The following is a 13,477-nucleotide window of genomic DNA, read 5'->3' as shown; positions in this document are numbered from 1 at the left end:
AATAAACCTGGGCCTGTGGTGAAAAAAGAAATTAAGGGCAAAGCAGTTCAAATATGGTGTTTTATGAGATTATTTGGTGTTCTCTTTGCTGATTACTTTCCCAAAAGTGATCAAGTGTGGAGTACATGGAAGCTTTTGCGTCAGTTAGTGGATATTAGTTTTGCACCATCATTTGACATAAAACAACTACCAAAGTTCAAGGAAATATGTGAAAGACACTTGGTATCAGTAATGGAAAATTTTCCCAATAGTTCTGTATCACCAAAACAACATTACACAGTGCATTACCCTCATCTTCTTGAGCAGCACGGAATCCTCAGTGTGACTTCTTGTTTGCGTTTTGAAGGAGTCAATCAGGTGCACAAGAAGTTTGTGTCAAACTCTAAGAACTTTAAAAATATCCAATACACAATAGCATGCAAATTTCAGAAAAGGGCAGCATATGATCGAACAAGAAATGATTTTGTTGATGTAGAAATTATTCTTAAAGGAACTACGGAAATTGATGTGTCTTCTCTTCCATTTCTTGTCAAGCAAGTCTTTAACACAAACTGGCCCCAGCTTACTAAAATAATTTATGCTAAGTCTGCAAGTTATGATTCTATTTTGTACCGAATTGGTGACTGCGTTCTTCTTAGGCCTCAGGAGTTTGCTAGCATTATTGCTATCTACAAGTGCAGTTCAACAATATTCTTACAGTGTCAACTATGTTCTACAGTTAAATATGATGAGCACATTCAAGCTTTTCACATAATTAGATTGTCAAAATACATTTTTGTAACAGTCGACGACTTACACGAATATCATCTGTTGCTAATATACTTGATTAAAGAACGTGATATAATTGTGCCAAAATACTTTTACTGTGCTATATAAATGAACTTCTTTGTAGTAATTGTAATGATTTAGTGATTCACAATCCGTTGAAATAAAGCCTTTTTATTTATTAATTTGATATATTAAACATTAAATTAAAGTATGTATTGTTATTTTGTTATTTTTTATTATTTATCCCTGTTTTTCTGTATTTTGTATTTTTTCAGCAAATCTTGTACCTCCAGAGCACAATCGTACATGACACTTCTATTTGATGACAGGTTAGTGATTTTCACTTCTCTTTGATTAAATGGTCACTACAACTAGATTAGATGACTACTGTATGATGATAGATTACAATAAAAATTGGATATATATATATATATATATATATATATATATATATATATATATTTTTAGTCTTCCATAGCTCTTGTTATATACCAATTATGGTAAATAAAAACTTTACCAAAGCTCTGTCACATTTAATTGCATTGTTTTGTTTTTTATAGTGTAATGGAGGCTGAAAGTACAAGTAATACCGTATTAACTTCACCACCATTGACTTCAAAGAATATTCCTTTAACCCAATTATCTGAAAAAAAATCAAATTTGAGTGTTTATCTTCCTGATTTTCCTCTTCAATTTAATGGAGATCAGCCTATCCCAGTCAATTTAACATCCTCTACAAGATTGCAGATTGTAGATCTGCTGTTTATGTCAATTTGCAAAATCACATTGTTAGTATAATAATATTAGTTACAATTTTTAATAATTTGACATTATTTTAAATCAAAGTGCAAAACATTATTTGACCTTATATTATATTGGTTTATTTTTTAACAGTAATTATACTTTTTTTTTAAAAAAGGTATCCTTATCCCGAAGATCTGAGGGCAGTAGTGAATAAAATGCTTCTACGGTATCCAACCCTCATAGACATAAATGGAGATGGCTCAATGTGGTTAAAGTGTCTAACGAATAAGTTTAAAAACTTTAGAAGAAACCTATTGCCAGAAAAAAAAGCATTTCAGTGCAAGTAAGTAATAAATAAAGCATAATTATACCAATAGAGTTATTTACGGGAACATTTTTGTGTATCCGGTATTTATTGGCCTCGTAAGTATGTTTTTTTTGTAAAAAATGTCCTGGTCAGCAATTTTTATGAAAAATGGTAAGTACACACATTGACATATACACACAATAAATATATAAATATATATATATATTATATATATATATATATATATATATATATATATATATATATATATATATATATAGAGAGTGAGAGAGAGAGAGAGAGAGAGAGAGAGAGAGAGAGAGAGAGAGAGAGAGAGAGAGAGAGAGAGAGAGAGAGAGAGAGAGAGAGAGAGAGAGAGAGAGAGAGAGAGAGAGAGAGAGAGAGAGAGAGAGAGAGAGAGATTTATTGATATACATATTTATGTGTGTAGGGGTAAAATAAATTCTTCTGTTACAACTGTCACAAAAAATGCTGATAATGATGGAGAAGATGATTTTAGCTCTCAATTTCATGAACAAGCTATGCAAGCTGAAATGAGGAAATGCGAGCAAGATGTTGATTTTCTCAAAAAGCGTATGCAATATACCTTTCGTCAACGCAAAGAATGGATTTCTATTAGCTACCCTAAAGTTGCTGATATTATAAATTGTTTTCCAGCAATCATTCATAGCGAGGAACTTTGGCATCAAGAGGTTGAACTGGATGGTGGTCTTAAAGTTCCTACTTGCAGAGCTTTTTTAGCTTCAAACGGAGATCTTCTGAGAAAGGCTTTAAAGACACCACAGGTATGTCATTATATTGTTTAAAAATTTTTTTTGCTGCTTCGATAAAAGTTTAGGTTGTTTCTATGGCGTTTCTATAACAGTAAATTAATTTAATTAAAAATTATGAAATTGTTTATTCATGTATTAAAAAAAGGTGTTTATAAATTTTTTTTAACGATATTTTAGGAATATGATGACGACGACCTTTTGATGGCTATTAATCATTATTTAAATCCTCGCTCTGTTATTGTTAAGCAAAAACCCGAATCGGCCGACATGCAGCCTACAGTCTATCTTGAAGGAAAAGAATATATTCTATCCATTGAAGGTGTTGTGGTTGCCCAAAAAAAGTATCTTGTTGATTTTATACATGCCAAATTATGTTTTTTTTATGCGTTCAACCTGGAATATCCTTCAGGATCAAAATCATTTTGGGACATGTTGGCAGTTGCGATTTAAAAAAAAAATCTTCCTTTATCAATATTTATCAAGGCAAATCTTCCTTTATCAAGGCAAATCAACTATTAAAATCTTTATTTTAATTGTACGATAAAAACATTTTTATAAACACAGCTTTTTTTTATGAGTAGAACGTAAACATGAATGTAGTTTTATGTACTTTATAAATAATAATTTGTGTATGTTGTTATCAACGCCAAAAATGAACACTAAAACGGTGTAAATTAACCCTTAAAATGTGTGCAGCATGAAATATCAAAACGGTGTAAATTACACTAAAACGGTGTGCATCATGAAATATACTTAAATGGTGTAAATTGACACCAAAACGGTGTAAAATACACTAAAACGGTATGCAGCATGAAATACACCAAAACAGTGTAAATTAACACTAAAACGGTGTGCAGCATGAAATACACTAAAACGGTGCAAATTAACACCGTTTTGGTGTATTTCATGCTGCACACCTTTTTAGTGTAATTTAACACTTTTAAATTTAGAGTGAAGAAAATATAGCATCATGTTACCATGGTAACTAAGGAAAAAAGGGAAATTAGTTCCTTCACTCTGGCAAAGATTGCGGTCGATCAGAAAGTCATAAATAGCTATTTTTTTCCCTGTTTATTGATGAAAGATAGATCTATGCAATAAACAGACAGTTTTTGTTAACAACTTTTCTGTCAGGTGGTAGCCATGTTTAACTTTTGCTATCATTTTAAGCACAAAAATTATAAACGTTTTGTAAATTTTTTTCTGTTTAAAAAACGTTTTAAAAAAGTTGTTTGCTTATTGTATATATCTTTATGAGAGGAACACTTCCTGAAAATTTCATATAAATCGGTCAAACGGTTTTTAAGATACTTCTGCCGGAAGGTTAAAAACCTGCCTTCTGAGAAAAATGACAAATAAGAGAAAATTAAAATAAAAGAAATTATAAACTAACAGTAATAAAAGAAATATAATATAAAAAAGCATATTATTATTAGTTTTTAATCACAAAAACCAGCTCCATACAAACTTCCTTCTTTCTGTTCAAATTTGTCACATTTTTTATGTTTGCGGCCTCTTAAAATCTTTCTTCGTTTCTTGATCGTGTCTTTGTTTTTATATACTGACATGCTGACTCTTCTCTGGTTCAAGTAATTACATATGCTGTCCTGGTATCATACAAAGTTTTCCAAAATATAAGAATACTAGACTTTAATTCTATATTAAAGGCTCCAATAGCATCGTAATGTCCAAATTGAGTTGTGTAAGCGAAACATATTTTGGCTTTGTTATTCTGGACCATATCATTGCGTTGAAGCTTTCATTATGGTTCTGTGTTTTCCCATGAAGTAATTGATTCAAGTAAGCATTTGAAGTTAGTTCTACATAAATAGGCTTCAATCTAAGTACAATATCAATAGGAAGACCGAGTCCTGGTTTAAACTTATTCGTACCATTAGCTTTTTCGCGATTGTATCTACACCAACTGTCTTTGCCTGTGGGACAATGCGGGTAAAACCAATTATTTTTGCTGGAAGATGCTACATGAAATAAACTTGCTAAAGCAGATGATCTCATACCTTCAAGGTTTCCAGAATTTTTCCTAAAAGCGATTCCAAAATAATTTTGCAGACGATCAATTGAAGCGTTTGTTAAACGGCCTTTACCATTTTAGCCCTTGACTTGTTTTTTAATTACCGATAACGAGATCCAAAGCGCTTTTGAAAATGTCTAATACAATCCAGTTTAATTATTTCAACATCCTTGTATGTTCCTTTGACAGTAGTGTAGCTTTTACTATCACCATCACCTAAGTTTTCTGTGTATTGCAAGTTATATTTCTCTAGAGAGCGATTGAATATCTTTATCGCACCAGCAGTTTCCATCCCACAAGCTGATCCTTCATAGTTTTTAATTGCAAATGTGTCCTTTTTTTTCTGCTGGTTGCTGGTTTGAATTAGTGGCATTTTGAATTTTTTCACATATTTTACATTTTCTAGATAATGCTTCAACATCTAAAACCTTCCCATTTGTGATGGACAATGCTGCAGTAACACCATTATTTGAACTATATCCGCTTTTTTGCCATGTTCCATCAACCGAAACTCCAGCATCTAATATCTCATTAAGAGATTTGCCTTCTCGGAGTTCTTGTGCAACTTCATGCATAGTATCATTAGTAACTGTTTGTGCTGCGATTGTCAATTTCTGAGCAATAACATTGTAGTTTTTTTTTACATAATCTTTTAAGCATATACATTAACATGGTACACCGATGTAGACCAGATAAGCCTTGACTGAGTATTCTCATTGCATATGCCACTCTTTTATTGATATCATAACCTGCTACATTTTTTGATGTTTCAAAGGCTAATTTAAAACCACAAATGCAGCTTAATAATAAATTGGATGCAAATCCTTTGCAAGACTTTTCATTCTCGCTTAACAATAATAGAGATGGTTGCAAACATTCAGGATATGCAAGTTTCATAAATATGGAGGCAAGAATTTCCATGTCAATAAACTTGTAGCCACTAACATAGTCTGAGTTTCTACTTTGTACCATTACTGGCTTAACTTTTCTCTTTGATGCACTTTCATATACATATTGACTTTCAGTATTTATATAGTTTGTCATACATACATCATTACTATTGACACTATTTAAACCAATTTTTTCTTGCTTTCTCATTCCATAAAAAGAACTTTTAAGTTTTCTAAGACGTTTAGTAGAAAACTTTATTCCATCAGTAACACTTTTATCACAATTTGCTATTTTAGATTTGTTCATTTTTACTCAATTACAGAATTTTAGCTTGAAAAGATGACTTAAAATGAGGGATATAAACACGGATTTTCAAATATGAGGTTTTGAAATATGACTTGTAGCTTGCATTTCTAACAAAACTGAAAAGAAATAATGCAAAAAAGGGGTCGAGAATGTGTTTTATTGATAATTTTCCTGTAACCAGGGACGTTGCTAGGGAAAAATGACACATAAATGACCATACAAAAATGTAATTTATTTAACAAAAGGTTTTGCTTTTTAAAAACTGTTTTCACCATTCAATTTCTTAATAATTTTACTTTCATAATAGCAACAACAAAAAAAAAAATCAAAAAATTCCTAAATTTTGAGGGACTTTCACCCTTAATGTCCTTGTCAACTCGGTTGATGTTTTTTTCCTATTTTTAAAAGAAAGGGTTTTTAAATATTTATATTCATCTTTTGTTAGCTTAGGAGGTCTACCATTTTTCTTTCTATCTTCAAGGGAGCCAGTTTCTCGAAATTTTTTAATAATTTCTGCAACAGGAGTTTTCGAATATCCTGTTTTGGACAAAATTTGGCGCTGCAAACATAACAATAACAACATAACATAACAATAACAACATAACATAAACATAAACATACCCTTCTTCATGAAGCACAATAACTTTTTGTCTCTCTATTAAAGATATTTTACCCATTTACCTAAAAATGCAAACTAAACATTTAAAAGTAAAAAGAAACATTTAATTTATCTAAAAAATTGTAAATACGTTTAATTATATAAGTGATCTAAAACATATTCACAGTAATGTATATATATATATATATATATATATATATATATATATATATATATATATATATATATATATATATATATATATATATATATATATATATATATATACAACATATTTTGAGACCAAAAGTCAAACAGAAAATATTTTTAATCAAAATCAGTTTTATAAATAATATAAGATAAACTATTGTTTAATAATTTCATATGAGTCTTAAAATATGAGTCTTAAACTTAAAAGAAAAATTTTTTTATTGAGATTTTTGCTTTGTTTTTTATGTTCAAATATTATGTTACCAAATTCTTTTTGAGACGTCATCATTTTCCTTAAGTTATAATTTTTACTATTATATCAAGGTATTTTAAATTTTCAGTTGTTACTAAAAGTTGTTAAAAATTTGAAAAAAAGTTTAAAAACTCAAATATGAATATCGTCGTTTAAACGGTAACAAAAGTTCAATTTTCAAAAATAATTGCAATAAGTTTTAAAAAAGCAACTTGTTAATAATAATAATAAATATAGTAATAACAATAACAGTAGAAAATATAATTACAAACAGCTCCGCCGAGAGGGAGGGGAAAATAGGGCATATGTGCTCCGAGCGCCAAGATTATAGAGGCACCAGAAGACAAAAGACAAAAATTAAAAATTTTAACGAAATTTTAATCACAAAAAAAGTAAAAAAGGTGTATTAATTTATGAGCTATAACATAAATTTATTTGGTGATGTGCAAAGCAATTAACTTAAATTATATTACAATTAACTTATATTATATTATAGAATTAAACAAAGTTTTAAATAACTTATTTTTTTACTTTAGTTGGGACTAAACAAACAAAAAAAAAGTTAAGTGTGAATGAATTTGATAAAAATAAATGTGAATGACTTCGATGTAACCGATTGTAACTTAAATACGCAGAGCCGTCACGAAGAAGGCAGGGGGATAGGGGGGTGTCTAGCCCCCTATGAATTTTATTATTTGGGAAAATGGACATATTGGAGTCGGGAAAATGGGATCTATAGTTGACGCCAAATGTCGGCCAACGAGGACTTTTTTTTTTTTTTTCAGGTAAGTTAGTTATCAAAAAAGATTTTGTTGCTTTGGTCGACAGGAACAAATACGTCACCCCCAATTAAAATCTCTTCGGGAAGGCCCTGTAAATATGTAAATTAGAACTCTAAAAAGTAAGTAATACTTTTAAAATCCTAATTTAAAGCTCCGATCATGATTTCCGGGAAAATCTGACCTATGACATCTAAATTTACCGGGAAATTAAAACTTCGAAGTCCTTACTTCCTAAAGTCTTAATTTACCTCTGCATCGGTCACTCACATTTTTGTATTAATGGGCAATATAAAATTTATAAAACGGTAGAATATTTGTCTGAATATGAAATCGTTTGTCATAAAAAAAGCACCCTAACTTTAAATCGGTGATCAAAGTAGATATGCGTGTTTTAATAAAATATAAATTTTTTTTAATAAACTTTTTTTTTTAAATATAATAATTTAAAATAAATTTTGCTAAGTATGGTTAACCATATTATTTTTAAAATTAAATTAAAATACATGTTTTTATTGTTTAATAATTTATTTATTTATTGGTCCACTTCTTAATTGTAAATGTTCAATCATCAATGGTAAATTGCCGAACAATGTTCCTTAAACTTCTTTATTAGGCTATTGCTGATCGTACATAACGAGTAAGAATCTTATAAAATTGAATCCTAAATTATCTTCTTCAATTATATAATTAAAGTATTTTCTAAGCATATACTTCTCTCAAATATGATTACTTTGTTTAAAAGGGTGTTTATTTTTGAAATCAGGTTTAAAAATACTTTTTTATGCTGAAAAATGTATTATTCATAGGATGAAGCATAACAACGTTTTGCCTAATGGTCATTTCCATAAACACTGGCAAAATTACGTTAGAACATGGTTTAACCAACCAGGTCGCAAAAAGCGAAGACGTACTGCACGTCAAAAAAAAGCTTTAGCTATTGCGCCAAGACCTGTTGCTGGTAGTTTACGTCCAGTTGTTCGTTGTCCAACATTTAAATACCATACTAAGGTCAGAAGTGGACGAGGGTTTACTTTAGAAGAACTTAAAACCGCACAAATTAAACTACGATTCGCAAAAACAGTTGGTATTGCTGTTGATCACAGACGAAAAAATAAATCAACTGAGTCACTACAGGCAAACGTGCAACGTCTCCAAGAATATCAAAGCAAGTTGATTATATTCCCACGTAAGCAGAATAAGCCTAAGGCTGGTGACAGTGAGGTTAGTGTTTTATTATTAAATTTTATTATTAAGTTGAACATTTAATTATTATTGTTTATGTAAGTAATAAGCTCTGTTAAAAAATATTATATCAAGTTTTAAATTTAAATTCATTAATTAAAAATGACTTAACTATATAAAGTTTATCAAGCAACGATGATAAAATGTCTCGTTCGTATGAATCTTTTTGATTATTAAACGTTTTCTGAGCTTGAAAATTTAAAAAATTTACTATTTGAAATGGGTTGTATTAAAAATACAATTCTTCTATAAAATTTGACCAAATTATATTAAATATATCAAGCAACGATGATAAAATGTCTCGTTCGTATGAATCTTTGATTATTAAACGTTTTCTGAGCTTGAAAAATATATATGTATAGAGTCTGTTTAGACTAAATCTAAGTGATGTAAACTGGTGCCTCCAACTTAATAAACGGTTGAAGCATGAATGGATGCAATTTGTTGCAAATGTAAATGTTTCTATTCTCTACAATTTGGTTTCTTACTAATTCAATTTTGTTTAATTGCCAAAAAATAATTTGGTATGTAGTTTAGTGGAATTTTATTCTATTTAAAGTATAATTATTATATAAAAATGACCTATTTATACAAAATATATCAAGCAACGATGATAAAATGTCTCGTTCGTATGAATCTTTGATTATTAAACGTTTTCTGAGCTTGAAAATATAATAAAAAATCATATGTGTATAGAGGCTGCTCAGAGTAAACTTAAGTAGTAAATGTTGCCTTAAACTTAATGAAATACTAGAAAAATAAATGGATGCAATTTATTGCAAATACAAACTATTCTATCCTCTGTTTATAATTTGGTTTTTTATTAATTTAATGTTAATTGATTAATTAAAAAAAATTATTTTAGTCTAATTCAGAATTTTTATATTCTATTATTTAAAAGTATTAATGATAATAGCATCAAAAAATTATTTTAAATCTTGACTAAAAAGTTACAATATTTTCACTTATTGGTTAGTAGAGCAGTTATGATATATAATAAATTTATATGATAAAATTTTATTAAACAATTGACAATGATGAGCATATGTCTCGTTCGTATGATTATGTTAGAGATTATAATAACACTCTCTGAGTCATTTTATTTTATTATTTTTACTTAACTATGAGTAATAGTATCAAAGAACTTTTCTATAATATTTTACTGTGGTAATCTTTTTAATGTCAACATAATTATGATCACAACAGTGTGTCAGTTTTTTTTTTCATTATAAATATAGGTTCTTATTTTACCCATTGACATTAACTATTCATTTTTATTTTTCCAATTTGTTTAAAATACATTTTTGGTACAGGTTTGTAAGTTGACCAAAACTATCAAATAAAAATATTAAATTAAATATTGTCAATAAATAATACTACTTAAACCAATTGACTTCTCTGTAATATGTAAAAATGTTATAGCTTTTTTTTCTTGAAATAGTAAAAATAATTGATTCCAAAATAAGGTTTTTTTTCATTTCCTTCGTGTGTTTTTTGTTTGATTTTAAGACACTGTCCAGCATTTATTATTTTGTTACAAGTTTGTTACCTTTTTTTGTGTGTTCTTTTTTCCTCTTGCCCACTCCCTGATAGTAAGTTATACTCTCTTGGGCTGAACAACTTGAGGTATAATAAAAAAAACTTTACATATACATATTTTGTAAATTGTATTGTTTTTACATGTTTTGTATTAGAGATAAGATCTGTCTTCAACAAATGGCGAGATGGTTGTTCTCGCTTAGTTTTATAAATATGCAATGTTTTATTGCTTTTTATAAAGCTCATAATGAATTTGGATCACATATTGACTGTTGTGCTACATAGTGCATCTAGCTGCACCAAGCCAGCTCTTTGTCTCCAATTGCACAGACATTTAATAAATAGATCAAATCTTTGCTACAAATTAAAACTTCAATTTAACTTAAACATATTACCAAGAAAAATTGAATTCAAATTCTTGAGTTGCTAAAATCAAAAAAATATTATAATTATATAGTTATAACTAATAACAAAAAAATTTTGTTTAAATCCTTTTTATACTATATTGTATATTTACTATTCTTAAAGGTTAATTAATTTTTTTGAATTTAAATATGTATTTACATTGTTATACACAACTACATAAGACACTAAACTATCCTTTTTGATATATTTCTATACATTTAGTAAAAGTGTAAACAGAAACACCATAAATGCTAAAAACGCAAAAACATAGTTTTGAAAAAAAATAACTCATTTAAGAATTTATACTGTTTTTGTTTATAAATTTTATTAAATAAATATATACAAATAAAAATAGCTATCAGCTTTTTTGAGCTAGCTAAATTAAAAAATTAATTTGACTCATTCACAATGATATATGTGTGTGTGTATATTGGTAATATATATATATATATATATATATATATATATATATATATATATATATATATATATATATATATATATGTGTATATATATGTATAACTAAGAATTTTATTAGGCGAAAAGTGAAGCCACTATTTTTTCATTTAATTCGCCCTTTTCATAAAGGGTATGATACACTTAATGTTGTGGAAGCCATTTCTAATTAAAGCAAAAGTGGCTTCATTTCGGGTCAAAGTTAGATATTTAGTATATATGTATAATTGGATATTCAGAATAAAATAAGAAATTCGCTGATTAATAAATAATTATAAAAATCATGAGCTTGTTAATTAAAAAATTCTTGGTGGTGAATGGTGCTTGAGATTATAAATTGTCATTTCTTTAGCACGTTTTGGTGCAATAAACTATAAGTGACTTTAACAAATTGATGAGCATGTTTAACTAAGGCAATCTATCCATTTTGAAGCTAGTGTTTATGTTTTAAAGCGCATCCTTCATCTAGTTTGAATTGGGAAGGCAATTAAAAAAAGATTTTATAATTTATACAGAAACTAATGCAATTTTGATTTCTTAAGTAGGCATGTAGGCAATTCTGTAAAGTTATTTCAAAAATAGATTATGTTTGTTTGACATTCTTATTAATTGTTAATATTACCAAATGCCTCTATTTAAGGTTGTATTTAGTTTATTGAAGTTAAATAAAAATTACTATTTTTCTAATGACTTATTTAAGTTTATTTCTTATTTCGATATAGGCTTCCGTACTTACCGTTGCTACTCAATTGAAGGGTCCAGTTCTACCTATCACTCAAATTAAGACAGACACAAAAGCACGTATGATAACAGATGAGGAGCGTAAAATTAGTGTTTTCAGGTCCATGCGAGTTGCTCGTGCCAACGCTCGTCTTATTGGTATCCGTGCTAAACGCGTCAAAGACGCTGAAGCGGACGCTGCAATGAAGGCTAAAAAATAAATCCTCCATTAATAAATCTAGTATTTATTTTTAAATGCTTTACGGCATATCCCTTGTTGGTTACTATTTAATATTGTTTAGTAAAATTAAAACTTTCGTGATTTAGAGATGCGCGCACAGCGTTTGTATTTGCTCATAATTTTTATTTCATAAGGATCAGTCGATTTCCGATATATAACAAAAATATATTTAACTCCAGTCGTAAAACAATAGACGCATTCCTAATGATTTTCGTTTTTAACAGTTATAAATGATCAACTTTTTTGTAAATCGTTGCACCAAACAAAAGATAAAATATGCTTATAAAAAGAGCATTCGACATTAAACTGACATCTATGTCTTCAAAAGCGAAAGATTGGGTTTTTAAGAAAATATGTAAGCGCCCTATGAACTTGTATGCTATGTACATAGTCTATTTAAGCAAGGTTACTCAGAAATTTAAGCTGAAATTTCGCACATACTCTTCTAATATAGTAACACCAAAAAAACCTGTTAATAGTCCTTGGGAAGAATGAGTTAATGACGTTTCCATAATGCCGCGATTTAATGTTATAACCTTACTAAATAAGTATGCAAATATAAACCTGATATGGAAAGCAAGTTGACTCGTCTGCTGGGATATCGATGTCATCAATATTTTGACTTAATTTATTTTGCGTTTATATGAACAAGCGAGCCAGCTTGGATAGCGATGTTTCTGTTTTTAGCTGAGATCGCACAGTGAGTCGAAAATCCATTAAAAACTATTGATAAAAAAAAATATTGTAATTAAATACCACTAATAGACATAAATTTGAATAATTTTTAAGATTTCATAAATCTATACGCCTTTTTCCTAGACTTATTTTATATATAGGAAAACTCGTTCAAATAATTATCGCTTTAGTGTTACTCTCTTAAGATTGATATGGGTATAAACAGTTCAAAATTTAATTTGTTATACTAAGTCATGATTAAGATGGTTGGTAACTATTAACAACATTTTTGACAATAAATTTTGATATTAGATTTTCATTACTGAGATCTCAAAAGTGTGTCAAATTGATTTTTTTAAATTAGTTTGAGTTTAGTTCAAAAACTATAAGTTTCCATAGTAGTTTTAATACTTTTCCATTAATAGGTATATATGGAAGCAGAAAAAATAAATACCATTTGCTTCAATTAAAATAACACCCTTTAAATTACTTCGTTATTAATTAAAACTTGCGT

The 13,477-nt window shown here is 28.4% G+C and overlaps 2 protein-coding genes across 6 annotated transcripts in view; both read left to right on the top strand.

Moving 5' to 3' along the window:
* LOC136091480 (uncharacterized) overlaps window positions 1-3,245 on the top strand; it is a 7,468-nt gene extending 4,223 nt beyond the window's left edge. For 3 of the 5 annotated variants that reach the window (XM_065819099.1, XM_065819100.1, XM_065819098.1), the window contains exons 2-6: window positions 1,044-1,097; window positions 1,329-1,556; window positions 1,688-1,855; window positions 2,271-2,625; window positions 2,791-3,245. In XM_065819099.1, coding sequence (XP_065675171.1) covers window positions 1,075-1,097; window positions 1,329-1,556; window positions 1,688-1,855; window positions 2,271-2,625; window positions 2,791-3,063 — 1,047 coding nt within the window. In that variant the 5' untranslated portion in view covers window positions 1,044-1,074 and the 3' untranslated portion in view covers window positions 3,064-3,245. Of the gene's footprint in view, window positions 1,098-1,328; window positions 1,557-1,687; window positions 1,856-2,270; window positions 2,626-2,790 lie in introns of those variants that run through there. The other 2 variants (XM_065819096.1, XR_010644017.1) reach the window with 2 other exon arrangements.
* A 4,961-nt stretch (window positions 3,246-8,206) lies between these two features.
* LOC136072081 (large ribosomal subunit protein eL13-like) lies at window positions 8,207-12,284 on the top strand. Its single transcript, XM_065820274.1, has 3 exons — window positions 8,207-8,322; window positions 8,492-8,906; window positions 12,050-12,284. The coding sequence occupies exons 2-3, from the start codon at window positions 8,493-8,495 to the stop codon at window positions 12,266-12,268; spliced, it is 633 nt and encodes a 210-aa protein (XP_065676346.1). The 5' UTR covers window positions 8,207-8,322; window position 8,492; the 3' UTR covers window positions 12,269-12,284.
* Window positions 12,285-13,477: the final 1,193 nt, after the last annotated feature.

The sequence above is a fragment of the Hydra vulgaris genome, chromosome 15, assembly GCF_038396675.1.
Source record: "Hydra vulgaris chromosome 15, alternate assembly HydraT2T_AEP".
Lineage (NCBI taxonomy): Eukaryota > Metazoa > Cnidaria > Hydrozoa > Anthoathecata > Hydridae > Hydra > Hydra vulgaris.
Note: the sequence above shows the minus strand (reverse complement) of the source record. Positions and strands in the feature narration are given on the sequence as shown.